This window comes from Crotalus tigris, unplaced genomic scaffold (genome assembly GCF_016545835.1).
Source record: "Crotalus tigris isolate CLP2741 ecotype Arizona unplaced genomic scaffold, ASM1654583v1 scf7180000022411.5474196:2289641, whole genome shotgun sequence".
NCBI lineage: Eukaryota > Metazoa > Chordata > Lepidosauria > Squamata > Viperidae > Crotalus > Crotalus tigris.
Window position 1 is genome coordinate 1,624,554 of NW_024099112.1, and position 24,698 is coordinate 1,649,251.

Sequence of the window (24,698 nt, forward strand, 5' to 3'; positions counted from 1 at the left end):
AGGACGCTCTATGAGAAGTCTTCCCCCCCCCCCGCTTTTTCTTAGGGGCTGACGTTCATTCTCACCACATGGGGTGCCAAGCCCTCCTTCTCCTTCTCACCCCTTTGTTTGTGGGTCGGGATACGGGCGGCAAGAGTCTTCCAAAGCAGTTAACAGAAAACGGGGCTGTATTCTCCCACTTGCTGAAGGTCTCTTCCCCCCGGCTACTCTGACTGGAGTTTAGGGCCTATTGGGCCCGAAGGATCGCAGGTTGACGGGAAGGAAAGGCTCCCGGCCTCGGTACCGTGGCTCCACGGCAACAAATTGAGAAGGAGGGCCAGGCTTAAAAGGCCAATGGCAAACAGTCTCCCATTGTTCGAATTGGTTCAGTCAAGCCAGTTTCTACTAAACGTAGTTAACTTTAGTTGGTATAAATATATACATTGCCAGTCGAGGATGCCTGGGACTGCGAAGAGTAGGCCCTTGGCTTAAATTGCTGTGACAAATTGCCTAAGAAAATGGGTGTGTCTTGGCCTGGGTGCACAACTCTTGCAGCCATGTGTACAACTGATTCATTCCATACTCTGCCTGCAGCTTTAATTCATGCTTGCCCTGTTACCTCTTCTCCCACCCCCGCATAACTATAAAATCAACCTGAGCAGCTATTTTGATATGAATAAGGTCATTTTGTATGTTTGAGTTATTGAGATTCTCTAATTATAGCAATAAAACACAACACATGAAAACAAAATAACCTCCTGCCAAAATCTGAGACATAGTTTTCAGTTTAAAAGCAAATTTCTGGCACACACCCCTCTGATCTTTCAGTCCAAATACAATAATTCATCTGCCTCCTCTCCATCAGCCGTGAGATGAGGAAATGTCATAGAAAGCTATATTTGTTTTATTATGCTATTGTTGAACTGAATAGCAATTTTTTTTATCAAGTTTTAAGTTTCAGATGGTCGTGAGTAGGATAGTGATCAGGGCATTGATTTTAGTGAAATCTTTTTTGTAAATAAAACTTGTTAGTATGGTAAAAAAAAAAGTACATGTCTGATGCAAGAGAACAATGCACACACAAAGAGGGACAGGATTGAGGTATTTGTAATTCTTTAAAGAAAATTTGGCATTATGAAAAAGAAGCATCCCAATAAGTAGAGTACATGAAACTATCAATAGTCTTTTCAAAACTGCTTGCATTACATTAATATTGTGAACAGCATCACAATAAGGAACTTAATTTCTTTGTATAGTCTACAGTTGTATTTCAGAATGGAAACTGGGGTGAGGCCAAAAAAGGTAAGCCATATTTTCTCTGACAATATTTGTAGTTTTTAATCTCTCTTTATTAATCTAGTGTAACTGAACTTGATTCTGCTTGTTTGGCAATAAAGTCTACTGAATTCAGTGACATTTATTTCCAAATGAGACTTGAAAATACTGCATAATGCATGTTCAATGATTCTGGTAATTGTTTTACTTTGCAGTTTTGCTTAATGATTTGTTACTTGTAAACATTGGCCCATGAAATCTACTATGATAAATCTACTTATGTCTTAACCTTGGCTTCTTAAACAATGTGCAAAATAACATAGGTTTAGATTGGTTCCAAAAGAATGCTGAGATTCTAATATTGGAGAGGCAAACATGCATATAAAAAGACTTCAATATTATTTTAAAAGAAAAAGAAAACATGCTTAGGATCATGGACTTTAACACAAAGCAGAATCATTTATTAGTTTTTTCAGAGGTGAATTGAATATAACAATTTTATATATTAAAAAAGTACTAAAACTGTGTGTGACTTCTCTTAGAACTTAAGGGCAATTTTATTATAAATATTTTAAGATTACTTTGTTTTAGTTTGAACAAAAATATCTAAGTTTAAGCTTCTTATAAATTTAAGTAATTTCTTCATATAGACCTGCTTGCTATATATAAAACTTTTGGATTTGTCTTTGTTCTAGAAACCTATTATGGGATTGTTGCGATGCTAGATTTCCTCCAACGGAAGATCAACTCGAGACCTCTAAACTAATGAGCTGAGCGCAGAGAACGCAAGCACATAGGTCTCTACTCTCTAATCCACCTTCGCCTTTATGATCTATGTTTACATGTGCGGAGCGATCTTTCACAGCTGACAGCCATCTCAATGCCGGCACTTCTTTTTTTAAAGAGCCTCTCTATTCTCTCGGATAGGCCAAAAGCTTGGGGGAGGTCATAAGGGGAGGGAGGCTGAGCTGTTTCATTGTCTGCGCCTGGTGCTGTGCAGTGGGGAAGCCTTCTTTTCCAGTGTAAATCACTGCACGAGGGAGGGAGGGTGGAGTGTAAACTGGAGATCTGCTCTATGTGTGCCTTTCAAGGCTGCACAGAAGAATCGAAGCTCTTCAGTACGGGCCATGGGCAGATCACTGGAGTGTTCAAGACAATGGAAAGTAGTGATTGGGAAGAAGAGGACGATCCGAGTAAACATTAAAAACCAATGCTGCAACTCCAATTTAAAAGGGGTTTACTTTGATCTACTAAGATGAAAGATATATTTATTTCCTAGTAAGAGTGCAAATGCATGTGGAGGATTATAGTTTTAGCATCGGGGACTATAATCCATCCGCTTACCTGGAAACAAATCCCAATTAAATCTCAGTCTAATTTACTTCTGAGCAGCGATTAATAGGACATACTATGTTAAATGTGCCCCGTTCCTGGACAGAAAGAGAGCTGTCACTTTTTAACATATTTTTCCTTTTGACAATGAGGCTTCTCGCAATATCAATACAGCTTTGGATACTCCATATTATGCAGGGTGCGCTTAAACTCCGACTAAACTATCTTTAACCAAGTTTTAGCTCTCCAAAAGTAGGTCATATTTTCACCGTGTCAAGAATTGTCTCTGCCTACCTCATTCCATCGATGTTTAAGCCTTACTCATTAGCAGAATTTTTCAAGAAGAAATGGGTTGTAATTTTGGAATTATTCCAAAAAGTTTTACAGAAATAGGTTTCTTCCTGCGCTCTCTCCCCCGCCGCTGTAAGTTATATGAAGACTTCTGGCGTTAATTATCGTCGATTGTTTTGCACTTTGGAGGGTGGGGGGAAGTTTTCTTTACAAACAAAAGTTCAAACCGTCTCCCCCAATATCACCCAGCAATCCTTCGAATCTTGACATGCAATCAATTTAATCTTTAACTTCCGCCCTCCCTAACAACTATGCCTCTGATTCAATTTCACACAAAGCTCAGAGGATCCGGTACTACTCTACATTGTGTGAGAGAGATAAAATACAAGATAACCGACCCTATAATTTAAGGCTTTGTCCAAATGACTTTACCAACTAGCGTGGTACGTGGCGTCTAAACTCTTATCCTGCTATAACCCCACCCCACTCTTTATTCTGTTACTGGCAAACTATGGTGAAGGCGGGATGGACAGCGATGGAGGTGATGTCACTTAGTTCATACTGCTCTTCCGTGGCCAGAACTTTACACTCGGATTAGCATCCTTTGGCTCTTGACCGGTATGTCGGCCCATTCGAAGAGGATTAGCAGAACAAAAGGACAATCCTCTCTTAGGTCAGATTATCAAAGGGAAGTACAACCTATATAGGATGGGGCTAGACCCGTGGACGAAGTCCAAACGCCTCCTTCATCAGGATCTACCAGGGATCTCCTATTGTACGAAGGTGGGGATGAAACAGGAGAGCCATAAATATGTATTACCAAGGTGTTGTGACTGACACCACCCTATTTTCAGGTACTGACCCAACAAAGAAAGGATGGGCCAAAGCACCTTGCACAGAATATAGCCCAACCCGAGGGGAAAGAAGAAGAGACTTGCCATCTAGGACCCAGGGGAGCAGCAGGCGCTGCACGTAGCGCACGTGTATTCGCTCCCGTATTTCTGGCCCAATCTGCTCCTCCCCCGTACAAAGGGAGGAGTCGTTACTCTTTCGACACAGCTAGGTACCGCCTCCGTTTTTATCCAACTTTTAGTTTGGGAGGGGGGTGTCCACCCAGTCCCTTTCTGCACCTCAGCTCCTAGGTATGTGATACCGTAGTAGGTTTGCAACAGCTGGTAAACCCAAGCCTTTCGGGTGCTGCGCCCGTCGGAATTCAGTATTTATAATTTGCACATCTTAAGCGCATGAGGTATATGCTATTGCCCAGGGCATGGTAGAGTTCCGCCTTCTTGCCCTCTTGCCATACTAGAGAGTTAATGAGTTATGAAAGATGACAGTATACTCCCTTTTAGTGCGTGCTAAAGCTACGCAGCTGATCATCCGGAATAACGACTATAAGGGTTGAAGCAGGGAGTGGTTTTATTCTAGACTGATTAAAAACAGAAAAGGCCCAAGGGTCTACTCTAAGCAATAGTGTACAAAAGTGTGACCACAATCCAATGCACAAATGACAATGAATCTCATAGTGTCTTAAAGCTGTGATACAGCCTAAGGAAGTCAGAGTCAAACTTCCAGAGAAGCTATGGAATCCTTTTTTATTTAAAACAACAGTAATCTTCTACCTTACAACAAATTCTCATTTTATATTAGTCCTTTCTAGTACAAAAACTAATGTATATATATGACAAAAAAAACCTAGTAATATAATCATAAGTTGCTCAAATATAAAAAACTCAAAGGTTGGCTAGAATTTTTATATTAATATGTGAGCAATTAAAAGTTGCAGGAAATAGCAATAGGAAACTTTCTAATTCTTTTACATTTGAAATAGTTCTCACCATATTCTAAAGGGGGCATAAAAAGAAATAAGCAGGAAACATTACATTCAGACCCTAAAATTGGCTATCTGCATCACCACATTATATAATATAACAAGTATAATATAATGAGGGTAATATTTGCACATTTATTTAATGGCATTTGCCCTCTCAGTGTTCTCTCTGGATTAAGTTTAAAAAAAAAACCAGTATAGATAAGAAAACTTTAAAAGACCTGTGTTAAAAGATATTTGAATCTTCCCCATATTTTAACAGAGAGGTGGAAACTTCCACCTTAACATAATATTCCATAGAAAAAAACAAAGTTAATGGTCCTTATTTACGCATATCTGTGGGAGATGGCTACAAAAGGAGTCCCATTAAAGACAGAATTGCACATATATTAAAGTACCAATGTGAAGTTCTCTATTCTTTGTTTAGAGAATAAAGTTATGCTTAGTGCATTTTTAAAATAGTCTTCCTCAGCCTGATATAACTAACTTATTTGAAACTAGCTGCCATCATTAATGTTCATTGGCACACATCTAGAAAAGTTGGTTGACTGAAGTTGGGAAGGAGCTATCACTTTGCAACTTCAATAAACCAAAAGAAAAAGAAAATGTGTCAAAAGCATACACACATAAAATTGTTCCTCAAAGAAGGATAATAGTAAGTATTAAACACAAAATCTTACAATTAAAAATACACAATACTGCCTTAATAATGGTCCCAGTTTAATGATGGTAATTCTGCAACTCTTTTGTTAAGCGAAGCAGTCATAAATTTATTTATTTATTTATTTGACTTATATACCGCTTTAAGTACAAGCACTCTCTAAGCGGTGACAGCAGCAATCCCAGTTGCCGTCATTAGGTGAATCCCGCACAGTCACAACATCCCATGGTTACATGATCAGCCTTTGTGACCTGCCAGTTTCTCCACTGACTTTGTTTATCAGAAGCCGTGTTTCTGTAACATATGAAGCCTCAGATTAGTCAACCACATTGGAATATGTATTGCTTGAACCCAGGCCCTGCGATTAATTTATGGTTCTGGTATTATGTGAATTCAAAAAACTGGATTAGATGTGGTTAAGTTAATGGCAAATATTGAAACACAAATTTATTTTTAACAAAGCAATAGACAAAAGTTTGGTATTTTAGAAATTCTTCATAAATTGAAAGATTCAAGAAGTTTGGGATATAGTTTAATATAACTTTAATGTATTTAACCTTAATTGGCTTTCAAGAATCTAATTCAGTATAGTAATAATATATAATGAATAAAGAATTTCATGTGGGCATGTCATTGTCTGGTACAGAGGACCCCAACCTTTTGGGCACCAGGGATGGGTTATATGTAGAGAGGTTTTTCCGCAGACTGGAAGGGGCATGGTTTTGTGTCTTGCCTGCATCCTGTGGATGGGGTTTTCCTTGTTTGTGCGGACTGGTTGCTGGCATGCCACGACCCAGTACTGATCCATGGACCAGGGGTTGGAGACCTCTAGTCTAGTAGACCCTAAACAGATTTTTTTGCTTGGGGCTCCAATTTCTGGATGGTGTTTTTAGCTGTATGAAGTTCTATGCTTGGAGAATGAATCCTATTTTATATGCTTTCCAAAACTAACACAAAATTGATTAATTTAATTTCCAGGATCTCCAGCAGATCAGAGTGGCAACTGTTCTGTATGTCAGTAAGGTATTATTTGCAAGAGTATGGTAAAACTATAATTATTTTACATTTTGGGGTAGTGTTTATATTTGTTTTTATTTATTTATTTATTCAATTTCTATAGCCACCCATTCAGTCAAGGACCCTGGGCAACTTACAATTCCAAAATTATAAAACAATTAAAATAAAACATTTTAAAGCATTTTAAAAAAATAATAAAAAACATCCAAAATAAATATACATAGCAACCAAGATGGGGCCTATTAACAATAAAGCCAAGAAATGGGGCCCTTATCACATTCAGCACCCCAGGCTTGGGAACACAACTGGATTTTTAAAGCCTCACAAAAGGCCGACAGGGTTTGGGCCATTCTAATCTCTGAAGGGAGGATATTCCACAGAGCAGGGGCTAGTGCAGAAAAGGCCCATCTTTTAACTCCTGCAGCTGACACTCATTGGCTGACAGAATCTGCAACATGTCCAATCTGCAAGATCAAATTGAATGGGTAGAGACTCTTATAAAAAAGCAGTTCCTCGGGCAACCTGGTCCCAAGCCATATAAGACTTTAAAGGTGAACATGTAACACCTTGAATTGGAATTGGAATTACATATCAGTACCGTCCCCTAACTACATCTGTGGTGCAGAGCTTTGTCGGTCCCACTAGATGGTGGTATACAAGGACATTGTTTAATTACACAGTTAAAAGTTAGAACCTGAAGTAGAGAAACCAGAACAACATAAAGCTAATTCCCATTATTCATTTAGAGCATTTTACAGAGTTAGCCTATCAGTGTGTCAATAGAGCAGTAAAGAGGACAGGGTTTATATTCAACAATGGTGCATGGCATTAAAATAAGATAAAAGTCATATTGGATTATTTTTATTGTTGTATATTGTCTATTGGTAAACCACCCAGAGTGACTAAATTTTCTAAATAAAATAAAAGAAATAAATGTCACTAATGCAGAAATGATCAAACTAAGTTTAGAGATAGGATGATTCTTATACTTCAAGATTTTAAATGAATATTTACTAATAGACATACAAACTGTTGCTTCAGCAGCAAGGATCATATCTAAAATGTGATAAGCCATTCATAGATGTTTTAGCAACACTTGGATTTGGGCAATTATTTCTTTTGGCTATCAATAGTATAGTTACCCTTGAAAAATGTAACATGAGGTTTCAGTGTTTACACATATGCAGCCATAAATAATCTGTATTTTTGTTCTAGTCTTTCCTCTAATCATTTTTTCCTTTAAAGCAGACATGTTAAACTTGTAACATCACGTGACATCACACAACGTATCGGGACGGTTTTGCCATTGCCAGCAATGGGGTGGGCACGGCTTTCGGATGATGCATCCGGCCCATGGGCCGGCAGTTTGACACCCCTGCTTTAAAGTGACCTCTTCTTCGTTCCCCTTTAGGGTCAATGTTACCTTTTTTGGAAGATTTTAAAAGTGTGAACTGATTTTTCTGGTCATATGACCCAAAGAATTTTCTATTATCTTTGTAATTTCACAAAATGCTTATTCTGCTTTGGCAGTAAAATAGAAATATATCAAATATTCTTGACATCTTCTATACTCTATACTTCTATAGAAACCTGTATTATTTCCTCATATAAATTACCTGCTGTTGGTTTGGTGATAATGGGAGAGGGCTGTTTTGTTTTTTAGGGGGTTTTGGCCAGCAATCTGCTAGATTAAGCTTTGTGATATTATCAATTACATTGTCAGCTGCTCTAATGCCTTGAAATGCAGCTTTATCTGCTAAAATTGGCAAGTGAAAATAATGATTGTCGCCTGGTAATGTTTATTAATATTAAAGTCAGGAATATAGGGTCGGGTTGAGAATTTGATAGCCTTACATCAGTAATAGGTTTTCCTGAATGCAAATGAAAAATGTATTAAATCATCAGCTTTTGAAGAAGAGAGTTGCTTTGGCATGGCTGCAGAAATTTGGGAGTCGATATTTGCTCTGCTTAAGTGTTTTTTTTCTGTGCAGTTTTTCATGAATATTCACTTAAGTCCTGCCTGAAAATATTATGTATAATTTCACTTGAACTTGAGGAATTAATTTACTTCCTAAACCATTTAAACAGAGAAAAAAACATGTGAGGTCAAAGTAAATATTTAATGGCCCGAAGACACATTGTAATATTTTCTATTCACTTTTGTTGAATATAAATCACATTTAGTGGATGAAATCAGTAATGAGGTAGATAGTTTCTGGAGATTTCTGCTCATCTATATCAGACGTATAACATGGCAAGGGATCAGAGGAGAGTGATAGACCCTAGACACCGTCTGATTTCATAATACATACTAAACTACAAACCATCCATAATTGAATCATAATTCAATCTGGGTCAGTGGTTCATTGTTAAGTATATCATACAAATACACTAAAAATTAACTGAGTAAACTGCTGGTAAATATACTGTGGAAATAGTATGTACAGAACAAGAGAAACTTAGTCAATTTTGCTGTGCTATTGTAATAGATGGCAATAGCTGTATGAAATGAAAGAGTCAAAGTAATGAACATAGATCAGTCCATATTGGAATCACATTTATTAAATGTGTAACTTTGGGAGCATTAGTATGCTTAATACCTAGCCATGACAAAACATAACTCTAAATGAAGGAGAAGATTAAACGCTTAACAAAAGAAGAAATACAGAGATGCAAAATAATTCTGTTAAGGTTTTCTCTTCTGCTTTTCTAAAAAAGCCTTTTAAGCCCATGAAAACTAACATAACACAAGTCTCTAAACAACTAATGCCTAGTAAATAAATTCAAACAAAATGGAATTCCAGAACACTATAAAGTCAAGCCAGCTGTATCTCATTTAGTATACTTCTTCAGTGGTTTTTATGAGCATACCATGGTGCTCTGAATATTTTAGCCTTTCTCTTTTTTTTTCTGTTGTTGTTACCTCTGCCAGCTCTAGCAAGGCAATGCTATCCGACTGTATTCTGTTTTCTATATAGCCTCTAGCTCAGAGCTTTTCAACCTTTTCACCCATTGTATCACTTTTAGGATATGGCAATATCCAAGTACCACCAGTCGCCTAGCAAGGTGTCAAAAACTTGATGACCCCGCCCAAAAAAGGAAAAAAGTGATGAAGTACAGGTACTCCTTGACTTACAACAGTTCACTTAGTGACTGTTCGAAGATACAATGGCACTGAAAAAAGTGCCCCCCAAGCCACAGCTGAGCAAGACACCTGCCTGCCCCCCTGGCCATGCTCTTCCTTCTGTCTGAGGTTTTCATTGTTGTGAGCATTTCTGTTGAGGATTGGCCATGGGAGTGGGGTGGGGGGGTGTTTGGTTTTTATTTCCCCTGTCTGCTGAGTGGTTGCAGCAGGTTTTGGTCATTTCACATGACCCTGGGACACTGTGATCATCATAAATATGAATCAGTTGCCAAGCATCTGAATGTAAATCACAAGACCCTGGAGATGCTACAACATTCCATCTGATCAGCGCTTCTTCTGAGCTCAGCAGAAGTGCCAGGATCAGCGCCGAGCTCCAGCTGGAGCCTGGCGCTGATCCTGGCGCTTCCGCTGAGCCCTGACAGCCCTGCAGCTCTAGCCATTTTTCACTCAGGCTTGTGCGGTGCTGCCACCGGTTCAGCTCATTCCCCTCCCCCGCTACCACTTTTCTAGAATGGTCGTGTATCACCTGCCAGGTGCCAATGTACCACAGGTGGTACCCGTACCACTGGTTGAAAAGCCCTGTTCTAGCTGACTATATTTCTATAGACTGCTTTGTTCTTAGAAGCCAAGAAAACATGTCTTTCCCCAGGGTGAGTCTACTGTCATCAGATCAGTAGTGAATTGTAGTTACTTAGTTTTTTGAAAGTGTATTTATTGTCTTCCTCTTTATAGCAGAGTTTAATGAATTATTTAACTATTTAAATGCATTAATTTGCAAATAAGAGTGAGATAAATAAAACTATTGCACTTGAACTGGTATAATTGTATTATGATGTTTTAAATAATAGCATTGACCTTATGTCTGCAGAGTTTCTCAGGCTTTAAGAAAAAATAAGATATTGCCATTGGACAGGAAAATCTTGTGGCATAAGGAACAGTAAGGTGTTGAATAAGCTTTGCGGTTTATAAACCTTTATCTTGCAAACGTTTGATGCAGTGGAGGAAACCATTTCTCTACTATTGGGAATCTATATCTATTCCTGAAATTTGCTTCCATTTATGGAATAGGAGAAATACAATTTTTAAGCAGCAAATATTTATTTTTATAAATAAGTCAAGGTGGTGAACACACCTTTCCTAACAGTGAGAACAAACAACCAATGAAACAGCTTGCCTTCAGAAATTGTGGGTGCGCCAACACTGAAGGCGTTTGAGAAGACACTGGACAGTGACTTCCTGTTCTGGAACGCGGCGACACCGGTAGTGCCTAGAGACTTGTCTCCGCACCGTCCGGAATTTCCCCCCTGGGGGGACAAAAGTCGCCCTGGAGGGGCGACCATTGAGGAGGAGGCTTGCTGGTAGGTAGGGGAGGGTGGCAGCTTCCCCCGTGTCTCCAGCTATCTCCTTAGGGCCGACGGAGCAAAGATCGGCCTGCAAGATGGCCAACCACCTTGCTGCACCAGCTGAAAGTCACATTGACATCTAAGCGTTATAGACCCACCGCGGATGATCCGGGTGAGACCCCTTTTGTTCCTCTTTTCACCCCATGCTGTTTTTGCCTGCAAAAGCTTGTCCTTGGAATTATTTCCCCATCTGGAAAAAGCAGCTTTTGTAATTGTCGGAACAAAGGCGTTTTATAAAAGGACAGAAAAAAAATTCTTTTAAAGACTATACTCTCTCTCTCTCTATGTTGAGGTACAGAAAAAATTGTTCTTTTTTTTTTGAGCGGTGTTATTTTATATTGGGAGAATATTTCTTTTTCCACTCTTTCTTTAAGAAATAGAAAAGAAAAGGAAAAAAAATTGCGTTTGAAACAGACTTTTTAGCTTACTGAGGACATCTACTGGTCAAAAGTTAATATTGTAATTGTTGACTATTTGGAGATGATTTTGGCTTTCAAACTATTTTTCAAAAGACAAGATAATTTGAGCCAGCTGTGAGATTTGTGGGGGTGGATACTCTTCAACTGTAGCCTCCATTAAAAAAAAGAAAAAAAGAAAAAAAGGATTGTTTTTCAACTATTGTTAAAATGGAGAAGCCTCAATCACACTTAAACTGTAAACCTATACTGGAAAATATTTTGAGACCAAAGAAGAAATATGTACTACAATAAAAGAGTTTACTATAGAATTAAGAGCCAGAATTTCTACTGTAAACCCCAAAATTGACTCTCAGATTACACCTGACTACTCTCCAAAACAGATTATACAAGAAGAGGATTTAACTGAGAATAAAGAGAAATTTATCTTGCCTTATAAACAGTCTACTTATGGCTTTGAAGACCAGGAAAAGCAAAGACTTGAGTTTTGAACTTTTGAAGCAACGAGGACTTATGGATAAGAGAAACAGAGGGCCAATGCAGAGGCCAAGATGGTTTTCATTGAATCAAAGGACACTACAAGCAAACAAAAAGAGACTTATCAGCTGGAAGGGAAGCTCTGCTATGGAAACCTGCCTGGCATAAGAGGAAGGCTAGAATAAAATTGAAAAATGAAATTTAAAATTTCATGCATTGAACTAAAGGCAAGCTAGAACTATGGACTGATTTTATGAGTTAGAAGTAAAGAGATGTTTTAGACTTGGATTGAATTAATAATTAATTGAATGCTAATCAAATAAGATGACTTGTTTGTTTCATAATATGGATGTTATTAGCTATGATAACTAATTGGATGAAATTTGTATTCTGCTTAATAGATTGATATGAATTAAGGTTTGATACTATTCTGTCAGTTTAAAGAGATTGATTAATTGATGGATTAGATATGTATAGGATAGATAGATAGATATGTACATTTAGATATATATAGATCAATATTTTTGCTTAAAATGAGATATTTTCTATGTAATGGACTAAAGGTAATTTAGAATATTAAGAATGTATTTTTTAGAATGATACGTTTATTTGTATGAAAATTATTATGTAATGGAATGAAGAAAATTGAAGAGATGTTTTAGATTTGGATTGAATTATTAATTAATCAAGTTAATTTAATAAGATGATGTGTTTGTTTGATGACATGGATGTTATTAGTTATGATAATTAATTGGATAAAATTTGAATTCTGTCTAATGGATTGAAATGATTTAAGGTTTGATATTATTCTGTCAGCTTAAAGAGATTGATTAATTGATGGATTAGACAGGTATAGGATAGATTAATATTTTATTCTAAATAAGGGAGATTAGTGGAAGAAGAAATAAATAAAATTCATGATAAAATTAAGGAACTAGAATATATGTGGAAGAGATACCTGAATTGATAAGGTTTTTATTTAAAGTTAATTTGATTACAGTATTGTAAATTTATAAAGCTTTAAAACAGATTCAGGTGGAATAAATTTAAGCTAGAACTGGATATTTTAAATATACTATGCTATTTGAGGGAAAAAGAGAGGGAATACCTGATGTATTGATTGTACTATGTATATATGTTTTGTTCTAGGTTGTTTGATTACCCCAGCACCACAGTGTGTCCTGAGTACTTTGTTTTAAGAATTAAAAAAAATAAAAAAAATAAAATGTGTTTCAAAAAAAAAAAAAAAAGACACTGGACAGCCACTTCTCTGAAATGGTAAAGGTTCTCCTGCTTGAACAGGTGGTTGGACTAGAAGACCTCCAAGGTCCCTTCCAATTCTATTATTCTGTACTTCTTTATCCTCCTGTTTTCCCTGCAACAAGAATCCTGTCACATTTCAAGCTGTATTCAATAAAGGATGGAATTTTAATATTTCTGACAATATTCTCTCAAAGAGAATACAGTATTTGGCCTTATATGGAAAGTTAATTTCAACTCCCCTTCTAGCCTAAGGGCTATACCCAGGAATGTTCATTTTAAGGTTTGATCAGTATCCTGTTTCATGAAAGCAAATATATTAATAGTCCTGTACCGAAAAGCTTGAAATACGTTGTGGTGAGCAGAACTGTTTTTGTGCCCCAAACTCTCCCACAAACTCCGAACTTGTCTTTAGAAGGATCTGACTGTGGTAATGACTGCTTCAATACTGTACCACCTTAATGTATAAGCCAGCTGGATAGAAATCGGTTCATGCAGCAAATACCTGCCAGAAGTATTTGGTGGCTCAGAAATGTAAAGAGGCATATTCAGTACAAGATTAAAGAAGAATAATCTAGAGCCACACATATGAAACACTTATGCAAGACCTTAAAAGCACTTGAAGATTTTTTTTTATGTCTTCTGATCTAAGTACTTAACAGAGCAGCATATATTTAAAATGGGTGGCTTCATGGATTGTAATTAAATTATATTTTAAAAATTAATAGTATGTATTTAAAAGTAAAAATATAAACAGTTTTTAAAGACAGTGTGCTCCAAGAGAATTGGTATAATGGTAGATATTTAATCAAAGATATAAATATGGACTTGCCACAAATGTCAAGGACAGGATCTTAATTTCATTGGCAGGTATTCTCCATTGCTACTTACAGTATGTTATAGCATACTTCAACCTGGTACCTCCAGATGATTTAGTTCAAGCTGCTTGATAGTGAGATGGGCAACATACAAACTTAACAAACAAATCCAACAACTTTAAGGTGTGTAGACTTCAACTCCCAGAATTCCCCAGCCACATCTTAACATGGTTGAAGTTGAAAAACATTAATTTAGATCATCACTCCAAGTCAGCCTCGTCAAAGGCTGACTTGGGGAAATAGAACTCCAACACATAATGAAGAACCAGACTGGAGGCAACTGTTCCATTGAATCCATTCTGTTCAGTGCTTCTACTGAAAACTTTGTAAATAAGAACTTGACCTATTTTCAGAAATATAATAAGTGTGTTAGTTTGTTTTTGCCAAAAACAACTTGTGACTGGAAAGTGACGTATTTAAAAAAGCTCTCTATGCTTTGGGCAATGACAAAGAAAATTGATAACGCAGACGGCATTTCCCCCCCCCACACACACACACTATCACTGCTAGGTGAAATGTAGGACAAATGTACACCAATCATAAGTATTTTCCTGAATGCAAAAGTAAAATTAAATTTGGGTTATCGCTATTCCTGTTTATTACTTAATCTAGGCTATTTTTTAAAAATGGCAAGACTAGCTCAATAAAACAATAACGGTCAGATTCACTAAACACTAGACATAACATGAAATAGCTACCAGTGACAGGAACTTGCAGTTTGTCTAACCAGATTCTCTTTTATAGACAGACTTCCTTTCCCCCATCTGCACTTCAAAGGAAGAGCCATCCTTAAAAAACAGTGCACAATTTAAACCCAGAGGGCTAATCCCATTTAAGCATCCCTTTGCAAAATATACTCATTTACAGTTGACATTCATCAGACCTCAGCAGGAAATTAGACCGAGAACAGCATGAAAATAGCACATACTAAAAGAATAATAATCAGGTTTAACAGGTTTTTGCAGGACACTATTTAAATGTGGGTGGAGGAGTGAGAATTTGTTATGTCTAAAGACAAGATTTCATAGTTAAGTACAGTTAACACTCCACAATAAGCACATTACTGTAAATCCATTAAGATGAGGGTAATATAAATGTCATTAAATGCAAAATTAAAAAAATATTTTCACCCATTGTAAATTTGTCTCTTTCACAAAAGATGTTTCATAATGTGGGAAAGACTTTTATTCTTGAAGTCTTCCAAAGGTTGAGCATAAGTCCTGGTGTCTAAATTAACCAATATTTATTTTCTTTACAAGAATAAAGTTTTTGCTACAGGTAGCAACTGAGCCCAAAATTTCTGTGGCTAAGCAACATCTGGCTTCCCCCTGCATTTTGCTAGTCAGGTTGCAAAAGGTGATCACATGAACCCTAGATACTACAACTGTCATAAATATGAACCAGCTGTCAATTGTCCAAATTTTAATCATGTGACCATGGGGATGCTGCAATGGTCATGTAAAAAACTTTTTAAAAGCTTCTAGCACAGTGGTGGTGAACCTATGGCACAGGTACCAGAGGCGGCACTCAGAGTCCTCTCTGTGGACATGCACGCCGTCGCCTCAGTCCTAGGCCTTCAGCTGGGTTTTATAAAATCTTTTTGCTTTAGGCCTCTGCTGCTGTGTGCAATCAATCAATTTCAACTTCTCGCGGGGGGGGGGGGGAGATCTTGCAAAGTTGGAATTGATTGATTGAACTTTTTAGTCCCACCCAGTCTGCCGTTACCACCGCAGCCTCACCCAGCCAATGGGCCACACCCACCCAGCACCCGACGATGTATAAGTGGGTTTTGGGTTGCAGTTTGGGCACTCGGTCTCTAAAAGGTTCACCATTACTGTTCTAGCATGTCTTACAATTGAGATTTCTTGGTGCATTCCTGTCCCAGTACTACTGTAACCTCTGTTCAGATTTTTTTTTTTTTTTTGAGAAAAAGTCAAGACCAACCAGTACAGCTGGCTTCTGTGACCAGGTTAATAAAGAGGGTGTTAAATGAGTATGGGGATAATCAGATTCATTTTAAATTATTTGAATTCAGATCCCAATATCCTGAATATCTGCTACATTTTAAAATATTCTAATGGTTAGATTCTGTCTTCTTAGCTAAAGAAGTTATTCAAGGAAAACATAGATGCAAGTTGTATGCTTTGTATAATTTATATAAAAATTGAATTTTTGTTATCTTTGGGTGTTCCAGTGTTTATTCCCAAGAGCAGCCTTCCCACAAACTGGCTGCTTTTCCCCTATCTGGTTCCTAATAGGCTTTAGGCAGTGATTTAGGACACTTCACTGCATCTCTACCTGGCTGTGAAGGTGGAGTTATGTAACTGGGTGTCATCTGCATATTAACTTAGATTAGATGTCCTTACACCAGCTTCAGATGAATGTTAAAAGAGGGGGAAAAAATCCTAGTTTGGGATTACAGATGTGGACTATTTAATAGACATGTAACAGGCAGGAATAGAATGTTATGAACCGTTATAAATTCTGTCCTTACTATTTACTATTCAGTCTGAAAGACTGAAAACTAGTTTTGTTCTTACAACAAATGGAAAACATATAAAACATTTACTCAATTACCTCTTTCTCTTCCATTCCTGCAGTTCAGAGAAGCATTGATTGATATTCCCAGGCTTTATTTCACACCTGCTACTTTGTATTTTCAAATGCCGGAACAAGAACTCTAAGTGGGCTCATCCCAGGAGATGGTTGGTGTCATCACTATGATTAATTTTTCTATCATTCCACCTTATTAAGCCTCTCAATTCAAAAAGAAATCCATGATCTATGGTTCAAAGGCTGCAACTATTCCCAAATTCTCTTTTTAGAGAATGGCATGAAATTGAATGGGACATAAGATATGTGAAGTGGAGCTTATATGTCAGGCTCTGTAGCAGGCTATTGATATATGGGGGAAAAGTATTGTGCATTTTTGGATTAGATAAAGTCTGTAAAATATAAGTTTGAATTATGTAACTTTGGGTGTGAGTAGTTATTTATGTATAAAGGATATTTATATGACATTCTTTTAAGAGTATGCTTTTGTATGCAAGCAATATTAAAATAGTAAAAAAAGATGGATTTTTCAGTAAAAAATAAAATTTTACTGTATGCAAATACGGAGTGAAAATGTCTGTGTTTAAGAACATGCTATAATGAGACTACTCCATGTTGATATGCAAGATCATTTTACTTGTATCCCAGCTAAAAGTTTTAGTGCTTGCATCAACAACTGATAAAATTTCTTTGGTTGTAAGAATTTATTCCAAGCACTTTATCACGGAATGCTAAATGTTTACATTTGAGATGTAAAATGTATTTTCTTGGTAATACAGGCAAAATAGCAAATGGTAACAGCCTCACAATATTTAATGAGTTTTAATACTCTTCGCCTTCATCTTCACCATCCAAGGAGTCAGTGCCGACTTCTTCATAATCCTTTTCAAGTGCAGCCAAATCTTCTCGGGCCTCGGAAAATTCTCCCTCCTCCATTCCTTCTCCTACATACCAGTGGACAAAAGCACGCTTGGCGTACATCAAGTCAAACTTGTGATCCAGACGGGCCCAAGCTTCAGCGATGGCTGTGGTATTGCTGAGCATACAGACTGCGCGTTGGACTTTGGCCAAGTCACCACCAGGAACTGCTGTTGGGGGCTGATAATTAATACCCACCTAGAAAGTTAAAGAAATAAACATTGTCAGGCTTTCCTACATCAAAGTAGTATGTAACGTTTCTATATCTGCACATCAGAATGTGCTGCATTTACATAGAGAATAGAAATCCTATATTGTTCTGTGCTTAAGCAGCGCCAAACTGGATCTTTATAATTTTTAAATTATTGCCTTTTTAATAGAAAAAATGAAATAAAGCAAAAGTCTAATTATTTGCATTTGTCAGAAACTATCTGAACATTATTCTGCTGTTAAAGAAATGGAGTTCAATTTGCATAATCCTGCATGCAGTTTATCCAGTAACAGATATATAGCATCTTACCTATCAGAACTATGAGCAAAACTCTTCAGCTACAATATGCCCTTAAATAACTGCACTGTAAATCATGTTGCTGTTTATACCATTTTAAAGTTGCATGTTTCTACATTTATTCAGAAATCTACACATTTAGACAAGATGCCATTTGCAATACATATCAGCAATACTTACCTTAAAGCCAGTAGGACACCAATCAACAAATTGAATGGTACGCTTTGTTTTGATGGCAGCAATAGCAGCATTGACATCCTTGGGGACAACATCTCCACGGTACAACATACAACAGGCCATGTACTTGCCATGGCGAGGATCACACTTCACCATCTGATTGGATGGCTCAAAACAAGCATTGGTGATCTCAGAGACAGAGAGTTGCTCGTGATAGGCTTTCTCTGCTGAAATAATAGGGGAATATGTGACCAGGGGAAAATGAATTCTGGGATAAGGCACTAGGTTTGTCTGGAACTCTGTGAGATCCACATTTAAGGCACCATCAAATCTGAGAGAGGCAGTGATGGATGATACAATCTGACCAATCAGACGGTTGAGATTGGTGTACGTTGGGCGTTCAATGTCTAGATTCCTTCGGCAAATATCATAGATGGCTTCATTGTCAACCATGAAGGCACAATCAGAATGTTCAAGGGTAGTGTGCGTAGTTAATATGGAGTTATATGGCTCAACAACAGCAGTTGAAACTTGAGGAGCTGGATATATGGCAAATTCGAGTTTTGATTTCTTTCCATAGTCAACTGAAAGGCGTTCCATCAACAGAGAAGTAAAACCTGAACCAGTGCCTCCTCCAAAACTGTGGAAGATCAGGAATCCTTGCAAACCGGTGCACTGGTCAGCCTGAAAGAAAAATATGCATGTTACATTCCAACAGTACAATCAAAATTTATGTCTTATATGTTTGCCCTTCTTTCTTATATTCCATAAAGTATCAAGAATTTCCAGTTATTATTCTGATCTGTAAAGAAATTCAGAAAAGGAAAGGAAGTTTGTGTCCAGCATTGACTCTCAGTAAGATCTTTCTACATAAGAAATATGTAACATTTTTTCCTAGACACCCTATTCTAAGTGGACACTCTGCAGCCTTATAGCCCTCGGATTAATCTCAAAAGTGCTCTCAGTTTAGACTTCTGTGAACACTGGTTTGACTCTTGTCCCCAGGAAGAGGAAGATATGTCAGAAAAGAGTGAAGGAAAAGTCAAAAAGAAAAAATGAACAGAACAGAAAAATGAGGGGTTCCAACAACTTTTGGCTCTAGGATTGCTCTAACTGATTTGCATTGAAAGAATATGACCACAGTAGGAAGTGTTGCTCACGAGTACCCCAAATCACAAAAAGGAAGAAACTGAAGTGCCCTTGCTCTTCGAGCTTAGTTGTTCCACCTGGCTGCTCTGCCTGTTGGCTGGATGGCTGGATAACGGTGTCCCCAAAACACCCCCCCAAATAGGCTCAGTGGTCATTGCCTCGTCTTCACTTAGCAAGTTGTCCTTGATTGTCATTGCCAGTTTGTTGCACGATCAGGGTTATATTGATATGACAACAATTGCGTCCGGGAGCCCAGCCTTTCCTATGGATAGGAAGGGAGGAGATTGGGAAGGAACAGCAGCTCTGCCACCTTATCAGTTGCTGCTTGCCTAGCCTATTATTGCAAGTGGGCAGAGAAGCCTTCCAGAATGCCTGTGGTAAGTGCCTTTCCTTGTCATATGTTAGCTTCTTCATTTCAGCCAATGACATTTTTCTTAATGTTGGAAAAAACTTTATATTGCAGCCCCTGGGCCAATAAGCTAATCCTCCTACAGCAGGGCTTTTCAACCTTTTCACCCATTGTACCACTTTTAGGATAAGGCAACATCCAAGTAACACCAGTCGCCTAGCAAGGTGTCAAAAACTTGATGACCAAAAAAAAAAAAAAAAAAAAAGTGATGAAGTACAGGTAGTCCTTGACTTACAACAGTTCCCTTAGTGACTGTTCAAAATCACAATGGCACTGAAAAAAGTGCCCCCCAGCGCTCTTCCTCCTGTCAGAGGTTTCCATTGTTGTGAGCATTTCTGTTGAGGATTGGCAGCGGGGGTGAGGTGGGGGGTGTTTGGTTTTTATTCCCCCTGTCTGCTGGGTGGTTGCAGCAGGTTTTGGTCACTTCACATGACCCTGGGACATTGTGACTGTCATAAATATGAATCAGTTGCCAAGCATCTGAATGTAAATCACAAGACCCTGGAGATGCTGCAACATTCCAGCTGATCGGCGCTTCTTCTGGGCTCAGCGGAAGTGCCAGGATTAGCGCCGAGCTCCAGCTGGAGCCTGGTGCTGATCCTGGTGCTTCCGCTGAGCCCTGACAGCCCTGCAGCTCTAGCCATCTCTCACTAAGCCTTGTGCAGTGCTGCCACCGGTTCAGCTCATTCCCCTCCCCCGCTACTTTTCTAGGATGGTCGTGTACCACCTGCCAGGTGCCCATGTACCACAGGTGGTACCCATACCACTGGTTGAAAATCCCTGTCCTGTAGCACTTACAATTTGTGCTTTAAATCTGATCTATGCTCAAGCTAAACCTCATTGTATGTTTGACAGGGTAAAAACATTAGGACATACCAGCTTCCTAATCCGCTCCAATACAAGATCGATTATTTCTTTTCCCACAGTATAGTGACCTCTTGCATAATTATTAGCAGCATCTTCCTTGCCAGAAATCAACTGTTCAGGATGGAAGAGTTGCTTATATATCCCATTCCGTACTTCATCTGCAATAGAATACATAAGTTATTCTACGGTGAAAATCTAGAAAATAATTTATTGTTCATATTCTACTTCCTCACTGGTTCAGAGTATGACCATTTAAACTATAACCTCTCATTAATACCTAAGATTATAATACCTAAAATTATAAATATAATAAGGTATTAGAAATGATATCCTGCAGAGGTTTGAAGACCTGAAAAACTCGTTAAAATTGTTTTAATTTCCCTTCCAGCAATTCCCAGTCTTCTATAAATAATCCCTTTTATATTCACAAATCAGTACATGTTTTAGGTTTGATAAGAAAATACAGATTATATATTTCAGCCATTTATAATATTTTTATTTTTCCCCTTCATAGAAATATTGGTTTCTAGTTTCAAAACTATAGATGTATTTTAAATCACAAATATTTAGTGTATTCATTTTTAAAAAATGAATTTAGTTTTACAAATTTTTATAGTGAAAGATTAAACTTTAAAAAATTATCATTTAATTTTAAGACTCTCTTGAATGATTTTGCTTGCTACTTGGGATCTCCTCTCTGGGAAATAGTGGGATATAAGCTTATTGAAAGAGCATATATTCTTATTTCCTAGTTGCAAATTTTAACCTATATCTTAACTGGACACTTAACAGGAATGTGATTCATTGTGCCAAGTACTCCAAAAGTTACAAACTAATCATGAGAATATGCAGTAGCAGAGGGCAAAGAGAAACACTATCTGATTATTCAAGAGTTATGAAGTATCAAAGGCTAGATAAAATAAAGCAGATTAGTTATACATTTGGAAATAAATACTGTGCTTTGATCCAACTATACAGTAGGAGTAACATGCTTCTATAAATTTCCTTTATAAAGTCCAGAAGGCAACATATAAAACAGGAAGTTTTTACGTTTTAAACCTCTGCTAAACCACTTTCACATTTCTCCCTTTTACTGCAGCCATGTAAGCCATATTTACCTATGACTGCTGGTTCCAAATCCACAAACACAGCACGAGGAACATGCTTTCCTGCCCCCGTCTCGCTGAAGAAGGTGTTGAATGAGTCATCTCCACCACCAATTGTTTTGTCGCTTGGCATTGTGCCATTAGGTTGAATGCCATGTTCCAAGCAGTACAACTCCCAACATGCATTGCCAATTTGCACACCGGCTTGGCCAACATGGATTGAGATGCATTCACGCTATGGAGAGAGACAGACAGGAAATTAATACGGTTTCCTCCTTCTTTACCATAAACTAAAAGGCAAAGTGCCAGCTAATTCACTAAAGGGAAAATAGGTGGCTGTCAGCTTCTCTTGAATTTAAGGGATAGCCATCTTTTAAGGAGTTATCAATTCCTTGAAACTTTACACCAATGCTAGAATAAGACTCCACTATTTACTTCATATTCTATGAAAACGTTAACTTTCATTTTATAAAATAGGCCTTAATTGTTTTGAAACAGTTGGCTATAAATACAGGAATTAACGTCCCAGAATTTTGGTCTGCCTTGTTACAGCTTCAGGGTGGAAAAAGCTATAATACATGTAGTCCTTGACTTCTGACCTTAATTGAGCCTGGAATTGCAGTTGTAAGTTTTGGAAGTCATAAAGCTGGTCACCATGTGACTGGTTTTACAATCTTGTCTGCATTGTTTGTTAAGTAAACACTAGGGTCATTAAGTGAGTGTTTTTACCAATGAGCGTTTTTTTGCCAGAAACCAAAAATAAATACCAGAAACCAGAAAAAAAATCCTACAAAAATCATGTGACCAAGGGATGCTGCAGATGGCCATAAAAGTGAGTCAGTTGCAGAGACCCAAAATGTGATCAGTTTTGTGCTTTTTTGAGGGACAGCCATCAGAATTTTGAAAATGGGTTATAAGTAGCTCTGATGAGGTCCATCATAACTTTAAATTAAACAAGGTCTACCTACAAGTGTAGGTAGACTTTACAACCTGGGCATCACCCCCTTTATCTATGTGTCAGACTGGACAATCTATGTTCTTTTCATCATTTGCTACATCCAGTGCCTGTGGTGAAAGAAAAGATATACTTTGTAAAGATAAAAAAGATGAAGCCATTTACTCCCTCAAGCCATGGGAAAAAACTATTTCCACTATGTTTAGAGGCCTTGAACTGATACTTCTTTATGCCTGCCGTGTCCACCCACCTTCTTATAGGCATACAATATTTGCACAGGAAAAAGAAAGCAGATCATTTGAATCCTATAGAGGTGCAGTGTTATCCATTTGATTTTCTGCTAAATGGGTACAATTGTTAGGGCCAAACATTTGGTAAAAAAAAAAAAAAGCTCCTCTCTAATATTGACAGTTGTTTGGCTAAGGGTTTTCAAAATTCCAAAGGTGCCCATCATCCAAAAAGTGGAACAGAGCAATGAAAGTTGTCTCCATCTATCTAGCAGTACATCTCTGGTCATCAATTCTTGACTGCTTCAATGTCTAGAGGACTATAAAACTAGAATAATTTGTGGCTGTGCATAGGACCCTTCTTTAGTCATCAATTCATGCTTTGCGTAATTGTCATTAAAGGCAAGAGCTTAAATACTTGTAGATATAAATCCATTTTAACTACCAGTATGTTCAGAAATGTCTGTTAGAGAAGAATTTTGATTTTAGTTTATTAGGCTTAGGATTCTAAGTTAGGATTTGTCTTACTTTTTCACTAGATTGCAATATGAAATTATATTTGATGAAATCAATATAACAAAAATAATGGTTACAATCTAACAAAAATCTTGGAATAATTTTAATTAAAAATCTGATCTACAATTCAGGGAGAAACAAAACAATTAAAATAAAAGGATAAATTACATAAGCAATACGAACTGAGTCAAATTGCATTGTGAAAAACAATTTTATGAGATTTTGTCATCGAGTGTTGAAATATCAGGAGAGAAAAAATGGAGGCAGCCATCTTATTTAGAACTTTTCCACCATTTTATGTCAATGCACAAAGTTGCATTGTACAAAGTTGAAGGATAAAACTCAAACGGCCAGAAGTGTTTCGATCAGTTACAAGTTTACAGAGAGAGGCCTCCTACAGAAAAATACTGGCTGGGAACAGTCATTAAAACTCGGGGAACTTAAAACAGAGCCGGGTATGAAGGTGGCGAATCAAAGTTTCTTTCTCATCCCTTCCGCCCTCTTTTTTCTCAAACAAAGAAGTTTTTCTTTGGGAGAGCAGCTGTAATTAAGTATGCCCGGGTCTCAGCTTCCCCAACTCTTAATTCCTCTCGATTTCTGAATATACACTCAGTCCTTGAACACATATATTTCAAAAGCTTAATACAAGAGCCTCGTAAGAGACTCCCAGTAAAACGTAACACGACCCTACGACAAACACCGCACTCTGAAGTGGTGGCGGCGCTACAGTTGTTCGCTGCCTTCTCTCCGAAAACCTGGGGCACTGATATCGGAAAAGGAGCATTAGCGGAAGACGAGTGCGCTTCTTGAGCGGGGGGGGGGGGAGAGGCACCATGTTTGGGGAAAGGCTCTCAGATAGCAGATCTCTGCTTCCGGAAAGCCACTCTGCCCAGCCTTTTCCTTCATTAGGGCCTCTTCGCTACCCAGCCCCAGCCCCCTTCTTCGAAGCAAAGGTTGTCCAGGCTGTCAACAGGGACCCCCCCCAAGTTCAGGACGTGCCTGTTTTCGCCAGCGATCTGGACGCGCGAATTACAAGGCCTAGAAAGTGGAGTAAGTCAGTTTAAAAAGAAAAACTTTTGGTAAAGGGGCCTTTGCCAATTACATAACGCCCCACCTGTGGTCATACGGACGCTTAACTAATCACATCCCTGGAAAACGCAGAAAACTATCCCACAGCAAAAGCCATATTGGCTCTTACCATTTCTCCGGCAGGTTACGGCTCTCCGAAGCTATCGGTGCTCTGGCGACAACAGACGCGCTACGGGTCTGAGCAGCACCGCGAAAACAGCTGCTCCGCTCTCTGGGCAGCCTTTATAGAGAGACTCCAAACGAGCGCTTTTCTCCTTGC

General features: G+C 38.0%; 1 protein-coding gene across 1 annotated transcript; it reads right to left on the reverse strand.

Moving 5' to 3' along the window:
- Window positions 1-17,203: 17,203 nt before the first annotated feature.
- Window positions 17,204-24,694, reverse strand: LOC120297008 (tubulin alpha-8 chain). Its single transcript, XM_039319124.1, has 5 exons — window positions 24,549-24,694; window positions 21,665-21,887; window positions 20,556-20,704; window positions 18,125-18,805; window positions 17,204-17,634 (listed from the first exon to the last, which is right to left on the reverse strand). The coding sequence occupies exons 1-5, from the start codon at window positions 24,549-24,551 to the stop codon at window positions 17,341-17,343; spliced, it is 1,350 nt and encodes a 449-aa protein (XP_039175058.1). The 5' UTR covers window positions 24,552-24,694; the 3' UTR covers window positions 17,204-17,340.
- Window positions 24,695-24,698: the final 4 nt, after the last annotated feature.

What these genes read in the sequence shown, in the direction of transcription:
- LOC120297008 (XM_039319124.1), bottom strand. An exon ending in TTTGGAACCAGCAGTCATAG is followed by an intron (nt 20,705 to 21,664) that starts GTAAATATGGCT and finishes ATTCTATTGCAG; the next exon opens with ATGAAGTACGGAATGGGATA. An exon ending in GGTGTCCTACTGGCTTTAAG is followed by an intron (nt 17,635 to 18,124) that starts GTAAGTATTGCT and finishes TTAACTTTCTAG; the next exon opens with GTGGGTATTAATTATCAGCC.